General features: G+C 41.9%; 2 protein-coding genes across 9 annotated transcripts in view; one reads left to right on the top strand and one right to left on the bottom strand.

The window, feature by feature from the left end:
• The window catches only part of LOC125771279 (rap guanine nucleotide exchange factor 4), a 112668-nt gene extending 90266 nt beyond the window's left edge, over positions 1-22402 (top strand). For 4 of the 5 annotated variants that reach the window (XM_049441740.1, XM_049441744.1, XM_049441745.1 and 1 more), the window contains 11 exons: positions 1638-1782; positions 2091-2264; positions 3489-3810; positions 4481-4570; positions 4726-4840; positions 5036-5289; positions 5386-5556; positions 14992-15125; positions 15189-15359; positions 17267-17445; positions 17508-22402. In XM_049441740.1, the coding sequence (XP_049297697.1) occupies positions 1638-1782; positions 2091-2264; positions 3489-3810; positions 4481-4570; positions 4726-4840; positions 5036-5289; positions 5386-5556; positions 14992-15125; positions 15189-15359; positions 17267-17445; positions 17508-17632 (1880 nt within the window). In that variant the 3' untranslated portion in view covers positions 17633-22402. The remainder of the gene's footprint in view (positions 1-1637; positions 1783-2090; positions 2265-3488; positions 3811-4480; positions 4571-4725; positions 4841-5035; positions 5290-5385; positions 5557-14991; positions 15126-15188; positions 15360-17266; positions 17446-17507) is intronic. The other variant, XM_049441741.1, reaches the window with a different exon arrangement.
• Positions 6826-12063, bottom strand: LOC125771292 (DNA-binding protein Ikaros). 4 transcript variants are annotated; one of them, XM_049441789.1, is made up of 4 exons: positions 11464-12063; positions 9334-10073; positions 9196-9269; positions 6826-9119 (listed from the first exon to the last, which is right to left on the bottom strand). In XM_049441789.1, exons 1-4 carry the CDS (start codon positions 11577-11579, stop codon positions 8100-8102), a joined length of 1950 nt encoding a protein of 649 aa, XP_049297746.1. In that variant the 5' UTR covers positions 11580-12063; the 3' UTR covers positions 6826-8099. The 4 variants fall into 4 exon arrangements, with proteins under 4 accessions (XP_049297746.1, XP_049297748.1, XP_049297749.1 ...); XM_049441791.1 differs by having other exon boundaries at positions 9196-9272; positions 11723-12062; XM_049441792.1 differs by having other exon boundaries at positions 9196-9272; positions 11587-12062.
• Positions 22403-24710: the final 2308 nt, after the last annotated feature.

A 24710-nucleotide genomic window follows, 5' to 3' on the forward strand; every position in this document is an offset into this window, starting at 1 on the left:
GTAACCCTGATAGGAAAAGAATCGGTTTTGCAACGGTTTGTAGAAAAACGGTCCCGGTGGGATGAATTTTTTAGACTTCTTGCGTACTCGTAACACAGTTCAGGAGATCGAAAGGTTAAGAGGAATGAATGGGAGAAACATTCATCATTATTCATTGGCTGGGGTTTTTTTTCCTAAGGTTCGACCTTGTTAAAACTTTTACACTGGCACAGTGCTCAAAAACACATCTCCTTCTCACACACACACACATGTTTGCAGCAGAAAAAATGCCAACCATATCCCACCCGACTTAGGATTCTAGGACCATCATCATCGGGAAACTAACAGACACTTTACATTCAGAAAAGAGATAAAAAAAGCAATTCAGACATATCGTTTTAAATATGTTTTTGGGTTTCGTTAAAAATAATAGAATGGAAAAAAAAATATATTCAAATTATCAAACGAAGAGAATCTCATCTTCTGGAGGTTGTGAAGGTCGTCAACTATCTCCAAAAGCAATATATTCCGTAGAATGTGTACATACATTAAGCAAAAGTTTTTCTCATACTCCTTTTTTATATGCTTTTAGTTTTAACACTTTCTATTGAAGTAAATTTTTAATAACTTTCGAGTTATCCGCTGAGTTTTGTCCACCAACTTGGAAAGTTTAAGCGTTTTTATACAATTAAATTAAAATATTATCTTAAACATATTATACGAAATTCTATACAAAAATATCTATAAATTAACGTGTTAATAAATATTTCAACATACTGAAATAAACATCGTTCCTGCCTTGCAGCTTTTCACAGAAGCATTAATTTCCACCACAGCAAAAGTCACACATCAGAAGGCGCACGTCCAGTGGAAGTGAATAAATTTAATAGTTCACATGAAAACATTCCCCATTAATTAAAACCTCCCGACGTGTACGCATTTGTAGCAGTTCGTTCCCTGATCGGAACGCCAGGACGCCAGTAATCCTTGCACGGGTTTGTTACGCACCTTCCATGTCTTTTGCACGAACACTTGCTTTCCTTCCTGTTTGTCCAAGCTTAAGCTTTAGCTTGGATGTGCCAATCTACCTCGCTGGGTCTCGTGTGGGGCTTATGAAACTATAAATTATTCTACCCCACGGAATGTCATAAATTTCTTCAACCACAACCGTCTCACGATCGCATTTTCACCGGTGGAAATGGTTCGGCTCTTTTCTTCAGCGTTGAAATGCACTGATGACGTGTAAGATATCCTTGTTGCTTATGTACATATGTTGCTGGTACATATAACACGTCAAACTCACGTCAACACTCTTTATACGCACACACGGGGACTTCTTATGAGCGCAAATTTTTGTGGCAGGAAATTAGTGCAAGTTCTACGCTAGAGGTTGATTCGTGACTATTCGCATCATTAGCTAGGCATTTGCCATTTGCAAACATGGTGTCATTAGCAGCCACACATCGCCCTTCTTATTGAAGCTTAACTTAATTACAGAGGAGGCGAATTCTAGACCGGCAGCATAGTACAAGGAACCCATAAACTTCCCATAATGGAGATCAATTTCATCAGCCGTCATCTCGGAAAGCTTTGTTGCGAATTAATTCGATGCCTTTTCGGTATGACTTATCGCTTTGTCTCGCCTCTCCATGTTTCAGTATTTAACCAAGGCGACGAAGGACGATCATGGTACATCCTGCTGAAAGGTTCCGTCGATGTAGTTATCCACGGTAAGGGAACGGTTGCGACGCTCAAGGAAGGAGATGACTTCGGCAAGCTGGCACTCATCAACGACGCACCCAGGTGAGCGGAAATTGATTGCCTTGAATTACCATCTAAGATTATTTCTTGTGTAGCGATTTTTTCCCCCTATAAATATCAGCTAACACTCCGCGTAACCCTGTTTTAAGCCTCTAACATGCAGAACTAATGATGGTAACGCAATTCTTTATCTCTTATCGTTCTACCGCTTTATCCTTTCGGTTGGATTTCGCACACACTCGTCCCACTGTGACGCTACCCTTTTGGCTACCTAATAATGCGCACTACACGTTTAACTGGGTTTAATTATTGTTCGGGGTAAACCACACACATAATGGTACGCGGCTCAGGGCGGCCACGATCGTGCTGAAGGAGAACAACTGTCTTCTGCTGCGCGTGGACAAGGAACACTTCAACCGTATTCTACGCGATGTGGAAGCGAACACACTACGGCTACAGGAACATGGAAAGGACGTACTAATACTGGAACGGGTTGCCAAACAGCGAGGATACTCGGCATTCAAGTATGGCTTATATTTATTGGTTGGATTCTATACTGCTATCGATTGTCGATTAACATGTTTATCGGGGATATTAAGTAGTACTAAGATTGTAACTTAAGTAGGAACTAACCAGTTCTTGTTAGATTCATAACATAATTGATTTGTATTGCTTATTGCATAGATTTGGGAGTATTTTTTGTGAACTACTTGGTAAAACGCCCAAAGGTATGCAATCCGCATAACAAAAAAGTTTATTATGATTCTATTGAGAGTTTTTATGCCCATTTGGTTGTTATTCTCTATAAATTGTTTGATTAAGGTTTAGATTTGGTTGTATATGCATTTTTTATTTCTCATGGATGTCTAATAAGCTAACTTCAAGCTATGAAATTTTAAGAACTAAATGGATCATTACATACACATTATAGTAAACAATGCCAATATCAATAGAATGGGAATTTATTCTAATAAGCTCATAACCGGTGACTGTTGAGCAAATATTTACCATCCTTCAAATGAACCTTTACACCTTAACTATGACTAGCCATCTGCTTTTTCTTCACATTTTCAACAAATAAAAAAAAGCAACGAAACAAATGTACATAAACCCCAATCTTCAATGTAACGTGTAGCGACAGCAAAAAAAAAGCCGGGAAGATAAGCCCTACGCTCTACAAATGCCCACAATCCTTGGGGAACTAATTATCCTTTTTACCAAGTAGCCTTCCATCTTGACCGTAGCGCAGATAGCATGAAGCAAACATTTAGCTAATTAAGCTTTTTTTTTAGAGAAGGAGAGTGGTTTTGCCGACCTCCGTTCGGTTCTTTCCATCGCTGCACTTAACTACAGCTCGTTTAGCAACAATCTGGTTTATCTTGAAGCTTCAGCTTCTTGTCGAATTTCTTCTCAAACAAAACCCGACGAAAGTGTGCTACATAAACCGGGGTCGTTGCAGTCAAAAAGAAATCCTTGGCATCTTGCCTTTATCCAGCTTTTTTTGCTGTGTACGGTTTTTTTATTTTAAATTTTCCCGCCCCTTCTCCAACTGGGACAAGTTTAATTAAGAAAATTTGTTTACTGCCACTACTACTTCGTAGCGCATCGCTTTGCATCGCCAGCGGGGTTTGACTGGGAATAAAAACAAATCGAATACAAGTTAGACAACGGTCATATCCGGAACGTTCATTCATGTTTGTATTTTTTTTCTTCTTCTTTTTCCTGCCCTTTCTTCGTCCGCATGCCAGATACACGGTTATGTCTGGTACGCCTCAGAAAATGCTAGAACACCTGCTAGAGACCCGACTCGGTGGTCAAGCTGGACCAAATGATCCGTTTCTGGATGACTTCCTGTTGACGCATATCGTCTTCATGCCGACACCGTTGCTGATTGACGAGCTGGCCGCCAACTATCATGCTGATGCGGACATTGACCTGCGGCAGGCTAGTGAAGAAGATCAAGAATATTTCCTAACCAGCAAGCGGCGCGTGGTACAGTTTATTCAACGGTGGGTGCTAGCCGTTCGGCATGCCGTGTTCGATGATCCGTTAGCAGTAGAATTTATAGAGGTGAGTTCCAATTCCTCTTTTGAATGACAGCTTGTCCAAATACTAAAAAATATAATTACAACTATCATAAGCATAGCGAGACTTGCCAAACTGCCTTAAAGGCTTATATCCTCAATGAAAAGATCTATTTCCATGAAACAAATTTATTGGGTCAATTTTGTGATATTTTCTGCACCAATTGATACAATCACGCCTAACGAAGAGAATAATTTTCCTGATTGATTGACACCTTATCCCATGCAAGTGCTGGTGTTAACCTTAAGAATAAAAAAAACCCTCATATGACAAGGTTCACATCACGTACCGGCATCTCCAACATTGCTCACTTTTGTAGGTAGAACAACAAATGTCACACTCTCCAATAATGTGCCGGAAGCAAAGAACTTCCTCGAAGGACAAAACACCAACATGGAACAGGAGCTCCACGCTACTCATCTTCACCATCACCGGTTAGTCGCTGATGGATTGCCCGGAAGTGCTGTCATCTCCGAGGCACGGGTCCTGTCCGGCTGACGACGGCTTTCGTCTCCCGTGGCTGTGACGTACCGTTTTTTTTTCTTCTAATTTCCGACCGTTCCGATCTCGTGCTTGGTGGATGAAATTGCATTATTTTCTCATCATTACGATGGCACTGATTTACCTTTGCCTTTTTGCTTTTGATATTTTGCAGGAGCTGGCTACGGACGTTGAGGCGGAACCGGCACTGCAGGAGGAAGCAAGTATCATACATCACGTGCTAACGCAATTATCCCGATATCAGGTAAGTGTGTCTCCGCATCGTAACCGAGGACAAGCCGCTTTAAAATAAATCTTCATCTTTGCCGTCTCGTTTGCTCGATTCTTTGGTTCTTTTTTTTTCTCTCTCTCTCGGATGGAAAATGGATAAATCGATGCTGCAACGTTTGGCCGTACCAGGAGGACCGTCAGATGAACGCGACCCAGAAATGGAAGCTCCCACCCAACGGGCAGCCAATCTGCCTGTTCAGTGGCAACACACACTCAAAGACTGTTATACGCCCGGATGACGATAGTAATTAATTTTCTTACCAATACTCCGACACTCAGGCTTCTTGATCCTACATGCAATTACTTCCTTTCGATTGCTTATTTCCCGTACTTCCCGTCAGTAACTTTCCCGAGGTTACTACTAGACATCTGGGAAATGATCAATCACCACCTGAGAAACGTTTCTTTACGGACACATCTACATTCTTTCCCATTGCAGTAATTTTCCGTGTGTACTGCGCCGATCATACGTACTGTACCCTGCGCTTCCCGATGGCCACCACGGCCGAGGTAATTAAGGCCTGTGCCGCTGATAAGCTACAGATCGCCCGACTACCAGAGGATCTGCTTCTGGTGGAAGTGAAATCCAGTGGAGAGCGTGTCGTATTTAAGGACAACGATGTTAGCGTACCGACGGCACTCAGCTTGAATGGACGAATTTTCGTCTCACCCAAGGACCATCTGGATGCACTGGTAAGTGTGTTTGTGCGTGTGCTAAAGTTTTGATGCTTAAGAAACTTCTAATTGGTATCGCTTTTTTTCCCGCCCCCGACATCATGCTCTCTCTAGACACCTCTACCCGAGCAGGAAGTACCGACCGAAGCTCCGGATGTAGACTTTGAAGCATTATCAACCAAGGACGTCGCCTATCATATGACACTGTTCGACTGGGATCTCTTCTGGGCTGTGCACGAGTACGAACTGCTGTACCATACCTTTGGACGACATCATTTCAATAAGGTAAGATGATTCCCTCAAACCTGTCAACCGGTTTCTTTTACCTCCAGTTCGGTCCATGGAGCTGTTTTCCATTTGTTGTTGCTTACTTAAATCACCAGAGCACACGAGACGTCTTAACCCAGTTTTCCCAGCTGTAAAGAGTGGGTTTGAAAAATGATATCCGGATAAGAAATCATTCCGTGCACTGGCTTGTGCTTTCGTTAAGCTTCAAATAAATGTACAGATATACGTTTTACTCCTGCTGGAACAGTTGTTTGGTGAGGAAAGAGTCTTCTTTTTCCGGCAAAAAAATAAAAATAAAACAGAACTAGCATGATTCTTGGTCTGGTTGCATCGTATGCAACCGGTAAGCGCACTGGCACTGACAGACGGGCGTGAATTGCACTTGGAAGTGAATTATTGCTTTCCTTTCTGCTCTGGTACTGCACACGAAGGTTGTAGTATTTGCATGGTTTTGTCTGTACACAGTAGCGGAGTACGTATCCACCACCTTTGAATTTATTGCTTTCACTTTAGTTGACGTGAAGCATTAAGGTAATCAAAAAGTGCGATACAGAACTGTCGATTGAAGTTTCGGAGAAATCTCAACAACGAAAACCTGCTTGATGTGCTTGGAAAGAAGTTGCTGTAAAGAGTCTCTCCTGGAAAAGTTTCAAGCATATTGCAGAAAGAATTTTTAACAAAAGGGATCTCGAAATGAAAATTATCGCAGAAAAGAAACCAGAACACAATTTCTTTCTGCTGAATGCACTAGTCTACAAAGCACCTTGAGTGCACCAACTGTAATAACCATTTAAGGGGTCAGAAGAGAAGCTTTTCCCAGCACAAAACAGACGGTCTTCGAACCTATTTCGCTAATGAAAATGACCGTACAAAATGTAACATCCTTCCGGTGCTGGTGGGGTTAAGGGCAAATGTTGTATTGCTAATTATATCCTTCTCATTGAAGGGAGTTCACGCTATTGCAAGAGTTACTGCTTTTAAAGGTATTTGCTTAATGGTAAATGGTGTCCATAACTTATAGCAGAACAGAATTATACAGGCGACTTTTATATTGCACTAGTGATAATTTACAATTCCATTTGTAATTGCACTTTAAACATTCCTGTTTCATTTCCTCATCGTAAATCTACTGAGTTACTGAAAGTAAGCTACTGAAAGTATGCAATACTCTTCCATTAGGTTTCAAATTCTGTTTTAAGAAAGGAATTTTAAACCCGTTTTCTCTTCCAACCTTACTTTTTTCTAAGTAAAAAAACACATCAAATGTTTGAATTCCTCAATAGTATTATTATTTATTTAGTGTTATACCCACAATATTATAAAAGAGTTTGATTAAAACTATCGTAGCAAACGGTGTATAAATTAAGAATGAGATTCTTCCCAACTGCCTAGAACAATTAATATTTTCTCGTGGTAATGCCTCCAGCTGTCTTATATTGGATTCCTGGCAATCTGTCCATCGGATGTGGACTCGCAATCAAATTGCGAAGAAATGCGGAATGGTGCATATTAAAGGTATTAAAAGATGGTGTGTCGTGTATCCTCAATTTTTTTTGTCGGTGTCTTTATCTAACTAAATACCATATGCCCTGGTGACACTATCTGCCGATAGCGCACCTTCAAATGATTACTCTAATAAAGCGCATTTAACTGGTAACGTAATTGGTGTAATGCGAAACGATGGAAACATTTCCAAAATAATCATACTAAGAAGCAACAATAAAAAAATCGCCAACCTGTTCGTTGGCTGTCCCCATCCGGAAGGTGCTGCAAGGGACGGATTTCATATCGGTGGGGAGGAATGGGGGGGTGGAGGATATGAAGAAAACAGGTGGTTATGGACAAGTCGCCACTGCAAAAGTCGCTCAAACATCACATTTCACGGTTTTCAAACAAAACGAGTGCGGGAAGGGAAAAATCCCCAAGTACAGACGCCAAAGTACGGACTTTTCCATACAAAAGCAAAGTGTTCGTGTTCATCGGAGCGAATTGGGAAAATTCGCAAAATTGATTGCGAGTAAGGACTCGTCGACTCACGACGCCATCGTAGGGCATCTTACTTTTCGGTTGGACGTTGTTGAACTTGACACTGGCAGAAAAGCAATATATTACCTCTTGTTGCACAGGAAGAGCTTTACATCCAATAATGTAAATTTGGAATAATATATCGAAGAAAAAAAAACATCATCCACAATCACTCCAGTTCATGCCCTCCAGCCTCTGAAGCCCTCTGAAGTTCTTTGTCAGAAGCCCGAAAAGCGATCCTGTTGTTGGACGATGTCCCGTGATGTTGTTGTATGTCTTATCCATCTTCCCAGGCAATAATCTGGTTACGACTTCCTTCCCTTCTTCTCTCTAGCCTCATGTATCACCAGCGCTTGGGACACTATTTCAAAGACTCACTCACTCACACGGAAGCATACGGAGATAAAAGGATTACACCAGTGCCCCGTATATTCCTTCAAACGCAAGAGATCCTATATTAACATCCATCAATCGCTTTAGTTGTCCTTCCCACTTGTTCCCACCCCCTTCCTACGCTACTTGTCCGTAATCTGCATGAGTGCGATGTATTTATTGTACTTGGTGTAGTTCCTTCGGCCCGTCTCATCGTTCATCAGTACGCCCGCATTTTTGTGGTTTGGATCCCGTATCGTCTTCAGGCGTATGTGCTTCGTGATGTCCCAGCGCCAGTTAGACCGATAGGCACACAGTGAACACTCGAACGGTTTTTTGTTCAGGTGCCCAACAATATGCACGTGGAAACGGGACGCCGTTGATGCCCAAAACGAACAGTGGGGACATTTGAAGACTTTCTTCATCAGTGCCGTACCACCGCCAGCACCACCACCACCACCCGGATCGATTGTTGGAAGCCGGTTAGTTACCTCACCGTAGCCCGGTGCCGTCTCCACACCGCAGTACGTCTGTGACTGATGTTCTTCCCGGTTGTCATCATCCGTTTCGTCGTTTGAGATGGTACCGGGACGTGCATCCTTACTGCTGGTGCCACCGGTGCTACCGTAGTCCGCTACTTTATTGGAATGGACGGTTTCGGCACTACACTCCAGCAGTCGTTTCCATATTTCATTTGCAGTACGCTCCGCGTCACTAGGTCGTGGGATATGTTTGCTGTCCGCGGGTGTTTCTTCGAACGAGTTCGCTAGCAATGATGCTATCAGGTCGTCCCTGTGCGCTAGCTTCATGTGGTTGGCGAGTGCTTCGACCGGTTTAAACGACAGCTCACAGTACATACATTTGGTCACCATGTCCTCATGAGCGCTCGTCATGGATTGCGGAGGTTGGTGCTTCGTTAAACTAAGCGGATACTCATCCGTGGCACGCTCATTCTCACATTTCTCCGCCGTCAGTACGGCCAGGGGTATTGGTTTCACAAACTTTTGTGTTGTGGCCTTTGGCGCAGATGAAGACGTACCAGATATGGACATATTTAGTGGGATAAGTTTGGGTATTGGTCGGGATCGTTTCTTGGACACTGGAATGGCATCTTCCGACGATTTGCTGTCTATCCTATCACGTTCGCTAGCCTCTTGGACGGTCTGGAAAGGAGAAGTAGCAGACACATATCAGCGAAGATTGCCACTTGGCGCAGTGGAGATACTGACGGAGTCTTACCTCATCAGCTGAATATGGCTGCTTTAACTGATCCATCTCCACCTTGATCATTTGATTGTCTCGGGAATAGTTCGCTGCTAGAAGGAAAGCATATCATTTACTGCGGCAACAAGAGTCTTGCTGCTTGTGGTAACTCACCCGCAAGTGATGCTCCTGCGGCCGATTTCTCTATCTCCTCCAGTAACTTCGGTAATCCAGACGCCACCAGCTGTTGCACGTAGGCGGTGGTCAGCTGATTCGCTTCCTCGCGGGACAGTTTCGATGTTCCCGCCGATAACACCTGTCCGAGGTGTACCTGGCCGTAACTTTTCTGCACACGCCGTCGACTCGATCCGAACGAAGACTTCCGGATACCGTCAACCGAACCGTGCACCATCTTCATGTGCCGTACCAGCTTCTGGTAATGGCGGGACGCATACAAACATCGCTTACACTCATTGATCACGATCTTTTCACCGTGCGTATCACGCAGATGGGTTAAATATTTGCGCGGGTTCTGCGTGAAGTAAGTACACCGGCTGCACGAATAGTTGCGTTTGATTTTACACTGTGGCAGCTGTTGTTCGTGCTCGTCGTCCGCCTTGATGGATGGGCCTGGTTGTGTTCCTTCGCCGTCGGTAAGCTGCTCGTCGTAGCTGGCGAGCGTGGTGGACGCGTCGGTGGGAAAGCGTCGCCAACCGTCGAGCAGCTGATGCTGTTGATCGGTGGAATCACCGTCGTCCGATTGGACGGTCGGTTGCCGTTCGTTAAGGTGCACCTGCTCACCGCTCACTACCCGACGCACTATCAGCTTATCGCCGGAACGTTGCACCATGGACGGTGCAACATCCATGTTTGGTAGTGGGCAAAGCGTAAATGTCACACGATGCTTGTACGTTCTAGAGAGAAGAAAACAAAGATCACACAAACACAGAACATACACAGACACAGACACACACACACACACACACACACACGATCTGAAAAATTGTGCTCCAGTTTTCCTTTTATCACTGTGCGTAAAGGATGTGCCACTTTCTTCTTTTAGAACGGTAACGCTTTCCTTCTACGTCCGAATGGTTAGCAATGGAATTGATCTGATGGCTAGTTTGAGCCTGACCGTACATTAGTATTCGCCACCAATCCATTGCACTATCTCGCTAATGATCGAGTACGATCGTGCCCCGCACAAGTGCAGCAAACGTGCGCGCGCTCGCCCGCCTGCACATACACTCGCACGTACGCGTACGTTTGGCTTCACCATTTGCGGCAAAAGAATGCCTTGACATAGTTCTTTGCAAAGCTGAGCAATACAAGCGGCTCGCCTGTTCTGTCATCGCCATCGTCGTCGGCTGTTTGCCGTCGCCGTCGCCAACAAACCAGAAAGAGTGTACCACAGAGAGAGAGAGAGAGAGAGAGAGAGAGAGAGAGAGAGAGAGAGAGAGAGAGAGGACGGGGGAGTTGTGGGATGATGGCTCCAAGGGAACCAAGTCGAGAACAAGAACTAAATTCTAACCTCACACGTCTCCACACGCGTTTTGACCGTGAGGCGCGTCTCGTTGTACTTATGTAATCGGTACACCCTTGTTCGGGTCCGATGTCATGCGAATCCACTAGCACTAGCGGGATGCGCGCACTGTTCACTAGAAACCCCAAGAACGGCACGCCATCTTATCTGATAGTGCATCTCAAGAAGCCACCCCTGTTAACCTAACACGCACGATCGTGAGAGGGGGTGACGGGATGATGGGGTGAGGGGGATGTTTTTCCAACCCCCTCATAACTCAAAGCAGATTCATTTTTCCCAACCATCCGAGCTCCAGTAACCGATATCTTGGGAAAGTCACATGGGGTCGGTTCGACACGGTGTACACATATCGATGGAAACAAAAAGCGAAGGTGGGAAGGTTCTAAACCTCAAGCGCACGATAGGCGTTTGTTGGAGCGTCTCCCACACCAAGGCATGGTGCGCAAGGGTTGGCGTCGCGGTAGGGACACGTGCCATTTTTACCTTCGCATGCCTTCTTGGTGCCTTCCCCCGGGAAGGGGTGCCAATGGGCAGACGGGCGGGCTAATTATTCCTACCAAGATTCTCTTGCCTGCAGCCGCTGGCGTGTTAGAATAGAATTGAATTCGAAACGAGATGAGACACACAGGGAACTTGCGGCTAGCGCTGTGCTAGTTTGCGTAGGGTGGTAGCCCTACGCTGTTCGACCACGACGACGGCAAATGGCCGTCGAATGAAGACGACGACGACGATGGTTGGGTGGTGGCCATATGTCGTTCAACCTTGTATCCGTTGCGATAGATCTCAATGGGAGAGTTATGTTTGCTTCTGGTCGATTTGTGCGCACCGTTTCCTGGTACCACTGATAACGCAACCGGGTGTGCCCCAGAATACTCATCACTCACTATCACACGCGCACACGTGCACCCGCGGATGGCTTCTTTGACCTTGTTCCTGGTTCGCACTTCGGGGCTCCGATATGGATTGCACTCAGAACGGCCCAAAACCGTGCCAAACATCTTCCCGAACATCTTCACTCACACATTCCGTATCGAGCAGCTCCATCCAGCTCAAGGAGAAACACTTTCCTGATGCACTTTTGGTGCAGAATTTCTGCGTCAACACACGCACCATACACACACGCGGGAGGGAACCGAGATCTTCTTCTTCGCGACGAGCCGTGCACAATGTGCAAGTGATTCGCGACGACCAACGCTAAACACTAACTCAACCACATTCGGAATCGATCATCTCATCTCCCTAATCGTACGAACGGAGCGTGAAACAGTGAGTGACCGAGAAACGAGAAGGGTAAGACATCCCGGGAGTTCGTCGAACACACACGCAGAGTACACGAGAATGTGCGCGTTCTAAACGACGGGAGCGAGTGATATCTTCTCCAGCGCGGTGTACTACTCTGTCTACTACCAACACCGACACGATCAACTGGATCCCATCGTCTAATGCGCGGCGCTCTTTGCTGCATCGCAACGCATTAGAATCGTGGAGACCACGCACCACGAACACAGCAACACACGTGTTTGGTCGGCCATACAATCGCATGGATGGAAGTCGGGCGCATGGGGAAGATTAGAAGTGCTTGCTTGCCCGCTCCAACTCCAAGCGTCTCCCGCTCCTGCGCGCGAAGGGGTAAACGTAGAGGAGTGGTGGTGTGTGCAACTAAACATCTCATCGGTGCCGTGACACTGCAACAAACACCCACCAACCCACCATCACCCTTCCCAACGCGACGACAATGGTGAGGGAAGCTGACCTTGACAAAGTGCACCAGTGCAACTGCATCGTTGTGTGCGTGTTTGCGAACCTTTGTGCATTGGAAATGTGGTCCGTAGATGCTGCAGATGCGATGCTGGAAGCGACGAGCACAACAGAAACGTGTTCTGTGTGATGCATTTCCATCCCCACTCAGCCCCCCCAGGGGACCCTCGCCCCTACCATCCCTTTCGTTTTCCATATTCGGATGCAAAGTTGCGCTGAGTCACAGGCGCACGAGTGTGTGGTGGCGCTGCCCGTTACGTGGTGCATCGTTTTGATCTCGGCAACGTGACCGAGTGCCGTGGCAGAGCGCCATTTTAGAAAAGCTCTCCGCACGCTAGAGAATTTACGCGCGGTGGTTTAGTAAAGCTTACGCTACGGTCGCGAATGTCGTTCGCGATCAAGATAAGAGCGTCTGTAGCGAGCGTTCAGATAGGGGAAACATTAATGAATATGGATTATGATGCTTAAGTTTATGTTCTCAGCTGAAACTTTCATTGGTTCCGCTTATTTAATGGGCGCTTTTTATTGTGCTTTTGTAAGTAGATAAATTCCAAATGATGCTATGTTTAAAGCGGCTCCATTATCTTCTTCAAGAGAGTTTTCTCCATTATTGGAACTTTCTCTTAATTTATTTTTCTCACAATAGTTTCCCAGTAAGATGTTTGATAGTTTGGTTTGATTTCGTTTATTTATATTGCGTGAAATATAAAGTGTTTTTGTTCGTAATTGTAGATCCTAAAACAACCAGGCGCACCCTTTGAAATCTTATATACTAAATTATTTTAAAAAAATAAAAAATAATTACATTAACTTCTGGTGTATTCATTTTAATAATTTTATTAAGTTTCATGCGATTGAAGTTTAATAGAAAATGATTTAACGAATTGTTTTTAAATCACACCCTGCAAACATAATACAACAAAAAATAGCTACGAAGCAATAACTTTGCGACTTTGAGCTGTGGTGTGAATCCTTTTTGTCATTGTTTTTGTTTGTCTTCGATGAAAATTTGTTTATTTTTGTATCGCTACCGTGTGTGAAACAAACGCTGATACCAAAGGCAAACTCATACGCTTGCGACTTCATACTCTGCCCCATCCCATCCGACCGTTTGAAGAAAGGTGTGGAAATTCTTTCATTCCTTCATTTTCCACCATCCTCCCCGTAAAGCAGCAGAAGGCGTGAAAGTAAGCGGCTTTACCGACAAAACTTTACCATTAATATTAACTCTCGAAATACCACTCAGCGAAGGTATATATAAAAAAACCACGAGAAGTGGGCGATAAGCTTTCCAGGTGTGGAAGCTGCAAACTCACAGAACGCAAAAGGAAAACAAATCCCAAGACTTGGAAGAAGTCTTCCTTGCGAAGGTTTTACCACAGACAAGCTCAACCCCGCTTCTTCAGAGTGTGCGAGAAGTGGTTTAGCATTTTTTGGATGTTTTGTATGTGAGGAGGTTTTTAGCTTTTGCAAAGAACTTTGATCGAGCTAGACGAATTAAAGCATGGCAAATAATTTCCGGTGCCTGGCGCGTCTTCGCGGGGCTGTGGTTAAGGAAGCTGTTAAGAAATTTACTGGAGATGAATTTGAATGTGGGTTTTCGCTAGACAGAGTTGATGTTTGGTGAAGTATTTATCGTAATTACTATTTATCACTTAATTACTTTCACTAATGCTGAATGTTTTGGATTCGAATCTCACCTTTTCCTTCGTGTGAAACAAGAAACAGTTCTACCACCATCACAGGAAACTCTCACAGCATAGGAAAGTGTGTGAAATAAAAACACACAACATTGTTTACTTTCCTGCCCGTTCAATGAACCAATCGACCCACAAATCAAATAAAATACCTCTCCGCCCTTTTTGGCAAACGAAGCCAATAAAAGCTTCATTACAATCATTATTGTGCTTTTCGATTCGCGTATGGCATTGGGGCCTGTAAGAAGAAAAAAAAAACACCCGGCATGCACCTTTTAGCTTTTCCTGATGTGTTCAGCAGTTTTCTTTTACGTTGCCATCCTACGTCGTAATAGAAATTGGATCGGATCGAAATAAGTACTGTATTTGAAGCTTTCCTGTTTTTTTTTTTGGGCATCGTTCGTCTCGCGTTGGTTTCCCGAATTTAATTGGGCTCGCCTATTGACCTCCAGCTTTTTGCAACAGGAGGGAGAAAAAAGCAGCAGCAGCAAAAAAAAAATGATTCCCCTCGGGAATAAAATGTGAACTTCGAAGAATTCTTTTGGCGAAGGGCGGAAGCCACGAAAAGCTGAAATTGAAAATATGTCGAAGGACGACCGTTCATTCACAAAGACCACCATATTGCTTTGTTCGCGTGTGTGCGTGTGTAAGTTTCTGTGAGCAGAATTGACGAGAAAAAGGACGAAAATGGCAATTGTTAGGATGGAGACTTCTACCTTAATTTCTCTCCGGCTGGTCTAATTGGATGGGCGTGAGCGAGCGAGAATTAGTTTCCCAGGAGGTGGTATCCCCACAACTTATCTGTCCCGTTTTTTTTAAATTTTCTTCTTGTAGATCACCTCAAATTTGGACGTTTTTATCAGACGATTCAACGAAATACAGTACTGGGTGGTGACGGAGATCATCTCAACGACAAATCTCACTAAGCGGATGTCTTTGGTGAAAAAGTTCATCAAACTAGCCGCATTGTAAGTAGCTCCGGTAAAAGTTCCAAAACCCAAATGTTACTCACTCCGTCCGTTCGTTTGCAGTTGCAAGGAGTATCAGAACCTGAACGCATTCTTTGCCATCGTGATGGGTCTCTCGAATACGGCCGTCTCGCGACTATCGATGACGTGGGACAAACTACCGTCCAAGTTCCGGAAGCTGTTCACCGAGTACGAGGCATTGATTGATCCGAGCCGGAACCATCGTGCTTATCGGTAAGTGACCCGATCGTTGTAGGCGTTCGAAGATTTATGGCTACCGTCAGGTGAAACTAGTGTGCTTTACCACCAAACTTCCGACGAACCTACGCAACCAATATATCTGATATAGGTATTGAGATTCTTCGGAAAACGGCCCACATAATGTTTTATAGTTGAGTGTTCTAAAATGTCTTACTTCCAAATAATTTAATTCCGACAAAGATCTCACCCTGTGCAAGCTCTGTCCTCTAAAAGAGCACTCCTCCATCCATTCCAGCTGATGACCTAATCTGTGTGGGTTTTACGATTCCAAAACCGTCAGGGCCCGAAACCTTAACTGGATGACTTCAGAACTGACAGCGATCTCGTCCGTGTCGTGTGAAAATCAATTCGTTCTTGTTTACGTGCCTTTTACTACGCTTTTCGCTTTTTTTTGTTGCCGTGTGGCGTTCTGCTATCCCACGCTATCAATCTCCTCCAACGTCCTTATTTTGCCGTAACCGAAACGAATTCTACTGGGTGTCAGTTTGATGAATTGAACCGCCCCAGCCAGCAACAGGAGGTTCTTATGTGGTGGCTTTCCGCCCATTCTTAAAGGGGTGATTGGAAAATCTAGCAGGATTTTCCGCCCCGACTCGGATTAGTTCGAAAAGCGAAGACATATTTGAATCTTCTTGTGTTCGATAAGCATCGCTTTTGGGGAGAGAAGATTCGCGATGTAGAGTGATTTCTCGTACGTTTTTACTAGAACTTCATTCTGATCGTATATCGTACGGCGTTCTCTTTCTTTGCCATCTTTCGAACGTAAGGCTTCGGTCTTCCGTATCATCCCCAAATCCAGTTAAAGGCAAAGATTGAAAATCAAATTAAATCCTCCACTCAAGTCTCTTGCTTCGGCAATGCTTCACTCCTGTGGTGTGTGCAATATATCACACAACCACAACATCACCACCACAATTTCACTCTTCGCTGAGAGGCGAACCCCTCGGTAACAGCGCACCTGATGCAAACACGGGCACAGATCATGTGATAATAGCTTAATCTTGCCCGACCGAAAATCTCGTAAAAGGTGTCTCATCAGAAGTTTAAATAACACTTCCGCCGATGGGATTTACACCACAACTCCCGGCTGCAATGCTGTCAGTGACAGCATCCTTTGCTGGTGTGTGGCGATGGAGAACAAGAACGTGACAAGTGGGAACTTTCAGCATTTCAGCCATCCAGACCGTAGAACTCACCTTTTCGCAATGTGAGAAAATTGATCACAATCATCACACTCCATCACGAAGCCGCCCAACCCCAATTGGAAGAATGAACTTTTTGGAACCTGAAGCTCCATCCACATAAGGTTGGAAACTTCCTATATCGAAAAGAGAGAAGAAAGAAAAAATATATCGATGGATTGACTTCCGGTAGTTATGATAGCGCACAAACCCACACAGGACACATAAAAGAAATATGCTTAACCCACGCTTCATACAATCGATTTCGTTGGAACCGATACGGCAACCAAGGAAGGCGACCATACTGGAGGTTGAAAATTGGAAAAAGTTCGTTAGGAAAAAGTTTTCACTCACGCACCGACACGCTGTTTGACTTTTCAGTTTAGATTTGGGGAGCCTATTTCGCGGTACCCTTCTTACCGACAAGTGGGACTAGAAGGAATCAAATGCTTCCCTTCGCTGTTTTTTTTTTATTTTGCTATCAGTTGACTTTTTGAGGGACAAAAAAGGGGGAGTAAAAAGGAGCCAATGAGAATTGTTAAATAGATTGCTGTAAGGTGCTGAGTTCTCTCGAATGAGTTCTTGGTATTCGTTACAAAAAAGGAGAACGTGTTGAGCACACAGAATGAAGTCGTTTGAAGATTTTCCAATGGTGACTTTCCTTCTAGGTACTAATATTAATTTCTTTTCTATATTTAGCATGTCAGTTGGAAAGCTACAACCGCCAGTTATTCCCTTCATGCCGCTGCTGCTCAAGGACATGACGTTCGCTCACGAGGGCAACAAAACCAGCCTGGACGGGTTGGTTAACTTCGAGAAGATGCACATGATGGCCCAAACGATGCGTGCGGTACGGTTCTGTCGATCCCGTCATCTTGGTAAGTCTTCAAAACTCACACACGCCCAAGAAGTGTTCTTACCCTTATTCTCTTACGCCCAGTGCTCGATCCACCGTCGCCGAAAAATGAGAACGAAATCCGCAACTATATCCGCTGCTTCCGGACGATCGATAACCAAAGAGTGCTCAACTCGATGTCACAGAAGGTGGAACCGCGTCGATCCTAAGACGATCGATATCAGTGCAGACAAACTCACCGCCGTGTCCCAGGTGATCCTAACAAGTTGCATCAAACGTCAAACACCCATCCCTACACCCGGTTCAGGATGGAACCGTTCTGGTCAAGCTGGTACCGAGAGACCAAATCCCGACTGCTGCGCGATTGTACACACCAAGGAGCGCAGCAGAGCAGCCACAATCCACCCTTACCGGAAGTTATCATTTTTCATGTTCCGGTTTGATACGGGGAAAGCAAAATGGATACCAATACCCAAGCACACCGATACATTTAGGTTCGTTTTTTTGTGTGTGCAAAAAGTATGCTAGTAAGATACCATTTCCAATGGAAGACACTCGATACGAAGTGCTTCAATATTTTTGCATCTTGTTGAAAGTATTTATTAATTCCATTCGCCAACTTTCCGTTCTCATCGTTTTTAATCTGTTGTGATTTTGGATCCGAAATGGATAAATTCATCTCAATATTGCTTTTGTAATCTAATCTTACCAAAAACAAATGTTTTAACATTTCTTACAAAACCCACACTACATACCTGTCTACATCTTTCGATAACTATTTTGTAATGAAGTATTTAAGTTGTATTTTGTTTTTAGCTTTTTCTCGTGAATAAACCACTCGACGTTAAAGTATTGTAATTGGTTTTGTTTGTTTTTTCTCTCTCTCTTCTTCTAATTTATTCTATCTTTTTCTTGGCTCATGTAAATGCAGCCGTCAGTTGCAAGATGCACTTATTAAACTCAATGCACAACCGCTAAGTCTATCTCAGCATGCAAGCTCATAGAATAAAGGGGAAAAGGTGCATGTTTCTAGTAAAATTTTTTTATTACCTTTGGAATATCTTTATGAGTAAAACACTCTTTACAAAGCATCCCCTCAATGTATGCGATGTTTCGGAAAGGTTTCCTTGTAGTACGAATGTGCCACAAATGATTTTACTTGGGGGACGCTCTGTTTAATTGATGATGAGGTATTTAATCAGATATACCAAGTTCAGAGCGACACCTCATACAATCCACCGATCATTGAAGTAGTGATAATAGAAACTTTCTCATTTTTAATATTATGCTAAATTCTTGTTTTGCTTATGCTTCCAATTTCTTTGTTATAAGTTTTGTTGTATTTCTCCAATATTGATTTTATTGCAATGCAAAATAGACTAAACAATATATTACACATAAACAACAAAAAAATGTTCGCCAATGTCAATATCAAGTGCATGTTAATGTAAGTCACCAGAAACGCTAAAACTAAACTATTTTTCAAAATAGAAAACAAGAAAATGGAAACGCTATTTACAAAATGAGGGACTGAAAGGTCACTTATACGTATATTTACACAAAGTGCTACAATAAGCATACGCTCGCAACTGCTCCTTTAAAGTCCTACCTACAAATGGAAATCTTTGGCTGGTCCAAAGCTGGAAATCCATTGCCCCCATCCATTACTTCGCTCTTTTGCCGCCTGTAACTGTAGGCTTCTTCTCTTCAAACAACATACAATTAATCACCAGCATAATAGTCGCTCAAGAAATGGCACTTTATTTTGCAGAACAAAATAAAAACAGCCCACATCATCTTTGTTAGCGTAAATGTGTTGTTAGCTTGTAAGAAAAACGCCCAAAAATACAACCTATCCACTAATGGAATATTACACCCAAAACACACACCGAACATCCGAACAAAAAGAGGAAGCAAACATAACGAACATACGCATGTCCATGTGATTAGCCGACAATCTTTTCCAACAAATATAATAAACATATAAAAAGATAGAATAACAACATATTCCGTCGATGTGCAAAAAACCAATTTGAAAATGTAATGAAAATAGTAATACAAAAGCTCCAGACTACTAACCACATACCAAACGTAGTACTTACTGTTTTTGGATGTAGTGCAGAATACTACTAACGTTTACATAGAAAAAAAATTACACCGGAACACCTCTTCTTGCTATCTGGGTTTCAGCAAAACCAAATCACTTCACCAATGTCCTACCGTCGTTTGACACAATTCTAACTTTTTCGATTCTGTATTCCTTCTTCCGTGACCGAGACAGAAACGTAAAGATAAAAACAAACAAAAAATCGTTTCAATGTGAATGTGATCCTACGTAAAAACAATAGTAAATAGAAAACCGATCGTGTAGCAGATAGATGATCGTTAAAATGTAAAAGAAGGTACTAATAGTGGTTATAAATAGGAAAACGAGAGAACACAAGATAAAAGTAATGGAGAGTGAGAAAGAGAGATTTACTCAAAATGTTTAAAAAATTGAACATGAAAATTTTCTTCTTTGAGTTTTTGTAACGCTCCAGAACGAATTGTTTTAATCATTCGTATTAATATAATATTTTCTCTAACCATTAAAAAGACAATCATGTTTCGTACAGTGTAACGTGTATGATAAAAAAAAAACATTTCTTTCCATTAACCTAAACCTCCCGAAGCAAACGTTTGTAACAGGAAAACATGAATGTTACCTAGTAGAGGAGTAATGTGTCATAATCGTTTATATGAATGTTCTGAAGATGAGTGAAGGTAAATAAGACAAGACACTGGATTGAATATAAAAAGAAAAAAAACAAAATGGTGATTATTTAAAGATGGTTAGCCGTAGGAAACTCTTTAAATCCACAAAACTCGTGAACACAACGCATGTTTCACTACTGTACCTTGCTGAGACTAATACTTCGTTTTGATAGTGAAGACGATAGATAGGACAAAAAAGAGATATATCTGTGAATGAAACAAAGAGAGAGAGAGAGCAAACCGATAGAGAAAGAGAAAGAGGGGGAAAAGTTGGAAGTTAAATGTTGTAGAAAACCAAAAACAAAAACTATTGCCACAAATGTTAGCGTCTTTATCGACAATCATTCAAAAGGGTAGATCACCCTGGTACGACATACATTTCGATACTATCATCACCTAACCGACATACTAGAAATGTTAATTGACATTCTTTGTTTACTGTTTCATACATCAAAGTATTAAATTATAATCCATCCTACTAGTATACTAATTTTGGGTTTATCATATATTGAATAATACAAAAGTGTAGCGCATTAGCAATTAAATCTAAAGTAATTTATGTTTTTGTTTTTTTTCTGCTAAAACTCACACTAAAGCTCACACCAATGTGTATGTATGCCTAAATCAAACAAAAAAAAACACACACACACACACAGAAAACCACAAGGAGATATCAAACGAAATGGCAAAGAAACTGTAAGGTTAACTCCAATTTGAAAGCCAACATGAATTAGCGAGCAGAATTAGCCGGGAGGGAGGGCCCCCTGCACATAGCGGCGGGCGGGAGTCGTTATTTGTAGAGAAGAAATATAGGGCGGCAAATGGATTTTTAAGTTTTGCGATCGCTATCGCTTAGCATTGCTGAACAAACGCAGTTATTTACCAAACCAAACAGAATGGCTACAGCTGTGGACAATCTCGGTAAAGTTGTTTTGCTTTTCAAAAAGACCCACAAAGGCGGCTCCTTTGGCTCATTCCGGCACGAATCCCTTTCTGTGCACGTTAGCGTTAGCGTTACATTTCTTTCCTTCACCCGCTCTGCCCGATTTGTATGGAACACTTTGTTTTTGGGTGGACGGTGATGACTCGCTAGAAGTAATAAAGAAAAATCAAACCCCCGGTAGCCATTGTGCGTAGTGTGCAAACAGTAGTGAAACGTATAAACATAAATGTAATTAATGTGTATGTGTTATGTGCTGTACATTGGGATGTCATACGAAAAGAAGACACATTCTAAAAACACAGTCTCCACCGGAATGCGGAACGGACGAATATTGAGGGGGGAAAGCTGAAAGGGAGCACAGAACAGATAGAACGGTTACTTAATTGTACTAAAATACACTATCAGTAACACTAACATGTGCATGTTCCATTTACCTTAGAAAATAAGACATTAAGGAATTTGTGAATCCTTCTTTCACTCTCACCCTCTCTTGGAACGATCAGAGGAAACGATCGCACGTCATGTCATGAATGATAAAGTCCTTTTTCTACACAGCTAGTTGATCTGTTTGTTGGAAACGTTTATTAAAGTGTTTAGCCGGGAGCGGGAGATTATTAACACACGAGGTAGGAGTTTGTAGAAATTGTGGTTTACCTTCTGAATAGGAATTGGTAATGATAGGAAGCGTAGCACAACTCTCTCACCTTAACCATCTTTCTGCGTTGAAGAGAGTTGGTCAAACATTTTCATAACTAAGCTAGGCTAACAGGCAGAACTATTGGATAAACTTTTTTTTCTAGTACATAGTACACCACTGTACACCACTATCGAATAAAGCGAATATATGAGAATGGACATATTGTACAAGAGGGTTTTAGAATGGGGTATGCAAAACCATCCCTAGGAAGACTCTTAACATACTCAAGAAACCATTTCTGTATCATACTTGGTAGCTATGAATTTAACAATTTAAAGATTCTATCGATAAAAGTTCTTACTTCACGCCACTTACACGCCTACTTACTTGCCCGTTTACGGCGTGAAGACACATTAAAACGCAAAAACCACTAAGAATACAGAAATAGTAGTCAACAAAAGTAGAAATATTATTCTAAACAGGTAGATGGGAAATCAAATTGTCCAGCACTGTGAGCGCAAGCGGGTGGGACGATGCCGTTGAGTGTGTTGTGCGTGTGTGTGGTATGAACAAGTGGCAAATATGAATGCCCCATGCAATGGACATGAAATAATAAAGTATTTTCAAATATTTTCTCTTTTCAAACGCATTGTTTCAGTATGGTTTTTAAATTGAATATCCGAATATCTACACATTACAACTGAGCGAATAAACAACGAACAAATGGTTGTAACGAAAGATTTGAAAAGCGCTTTCTTTTAGCTCACTCGTCAAAACGGTGTAACCCCGTCCACTACATGCACTTAGCAATTGTCGCGTTTGCGAACATGTATAACAAGTTCAACAAACAAGTAATAAATACGTTAACAATACAGCAATTATTTGAGTGAAAAGGAACTTATTGAGTTGATTTTTTTTTTAATTTTTTATTATTTTTTTGTTTAAAACATTATTTGAGTGAAAAGAAACTTATTGCAACAAATTCGCATTAAAAAATATCACATTTATAAAATTTTGCTAAATTGCTGCAAAATAAACGAAATTTTACATTTTATCAAACAGGGTATGGAACTTGGTTCCTCAAATAACTTCTGGCACAGCCATCTGAGGGCATGGCTGTCCAAGAAGAAAATGTAGTCATTGGTGCCATCTATCGACCACAGGTTAAAGATTGGCGATCCGTTGGATACCGACCGAGTTATAGGCAAAACTTGGTGCAAAATCGAGGAAAATTTTACATTTTCTCAAACAGGGTAAGGAACTTGGTTCCTCGAATAACTTCCGACATAGACATCTGAGAGCATGGCTGTACAAGAAGAAAATGTAGCCATTAGTGCCAGCTATCGACCACAGGTTAAAGATTGGCGATCCGTTGGATACCGACCGAGTTATAGGCAAAATTCGATGCAAAAATGAGCCTTAGGAGATTAGCAAATATATTAAAAAAATATGTTTTTTTGATATTTTTCAGTCTTTTTTGATTTAAAACATTATTTGAGTGAAAAGAAACTTATTTGAACCAATTGGCATTTAAAAAATTCAATTTAATTTTTTTTGCAAAATTTCTCAAAAAAATCGTAAGGGGTAAGCCTTATGAAATTTTCGAGTTGAAATTTTTTTAAAAATTTTTTTCTGATTTTTTATCCTTTTCTTAATTTAAAGCATTATTTGAGTGAAAAGAAACTTATTGCAACAAATTCCCATCAAAATATATCACATTTATAGATTTTGCTAAATTGTTCAAAAATGAGGAAAATTTTACATTTTCTCAAACAGGGTAAGGAACTTGGTTTCTCGAATAACTTCCGACACAGACATCTCAGAGCATGGCCGTCCAAGAAGAAAATGTAGCCATTGGTGCCATCTATCGACCACAGGTTAAAGATTGGCGATCCGTTGGATACCGACCGAGTTATAGGCAAAACTTGGTGCAAAATCGAGGAAAATTTTACATTTTCTCAAACAGGGTAAGGAACTTGGTTCCTCGAATAACTTCCGACATAGACATCTGAGAGCATGGCTGTACAAGAAGAAAATGTAGCCATTAGTGCCAGCTATCGACCACAGGTTAAAGATTGGCGATCCGTTGGATACCGACCGAGTTATAGGCAAAATTCGATGCAAAAATGAGCCTTAGGAGATTAGCAAATATATTAAAAAAATATGTTTTTTTGATATTTTTCAGTCTTTTTTGATTTAAAACATTATTTGAGTGAAAAGAAACTTATTTGAACCAATTGGCATTTAAAAAATTCAATTTAATTTTTTTTGCAAAATTTCTCAAAAAAATCGTAAGGGGTAAGCCTTATGAAATTTTCGAGTTGAAATTTTTTTAAAATTTTTTTTCTGATTTTTTATCCTTTTCTTAATTTAAAGCATTATTTGAGTGAAAAGAAACTTATTGCAACAAATTCCCATCAAAATATATCACATTTATAGATTTTGCTAAATTGTTCAAAAATGAGGAAAATTTTACATTTTCTCAAACAGGGTAAGGAACTTGGTTTCTCGAATAACTTCCGACACAGACATCTCAGAGCATGGCCGTCCAAGAAGAAAATGTAGCCATTGGTGCCATCTATCGACCACAAGTTAAAGATTGGCGATCCGTTGGATACCGACCGAGTTATAGGCAAAACTTGGTGCAAAATCGAGGAAAATTTTACATTTTCTCAAACAGGGTAAGGAACTTGGTTCCTCGAATAACTTCCGACATAGACATCTGAGAGCATGGCTGTACAAGAAGAAAATGTAGCCATTAGTGCCAGCTATCGACCACAGGTTAAAGATTGGCGATCCGTTGGATACCGACCGAGTTATAGGCAAAATTCGATGCAAAAATGAGCCTTAGGAGATTAGCAAATATATTAAAAAAATATGTTTTTTTGATATTTTTCAGTCTTTTTTGATTTAAAACATTATTTGAGTGAAAAGAAACTTATTTGAACCAATT

The sequence above is a fragment of the Anopheles funestus genome, chromosome 3RL (genome assembly GCF_943734845.2).
Source record: "Anopheles funestus chromosome 3RL, idAnoFuneDA-416_04, whole genome shotgun sequence".
Lineage (NCBI taxonomy): Eukaryota > Metazoa > Arthropoda > Insecta > Diptera > Culicidae > Anopheles > Anopheles funestus.

Bases quoted from the DNA above. Each gene is read 5' to 3' on its own strand.
- LOC125771292 (XM_049441788.1), bottom strand. From the start codon at position 11,579: ATGAGTATTCTGGGGCACACCCGGTTGCGTTATCAGTGGTACCAGGAA. The intron at 9,273-9,333 runs GTGAGTTACCAC...CTTTCCTTCTAG, and splicing joins CGCAGGAGCATCACTTGCGG to CAGCGAACTATTCCCGAGAC. The intron at 9,120-9,195 runs GTAAGACTCCGT...TCTCCTTTCCAG, and splicing joins AGCCATATTCAGCTGATGAG to ACCGTCCAAGAGGCTAGCGA.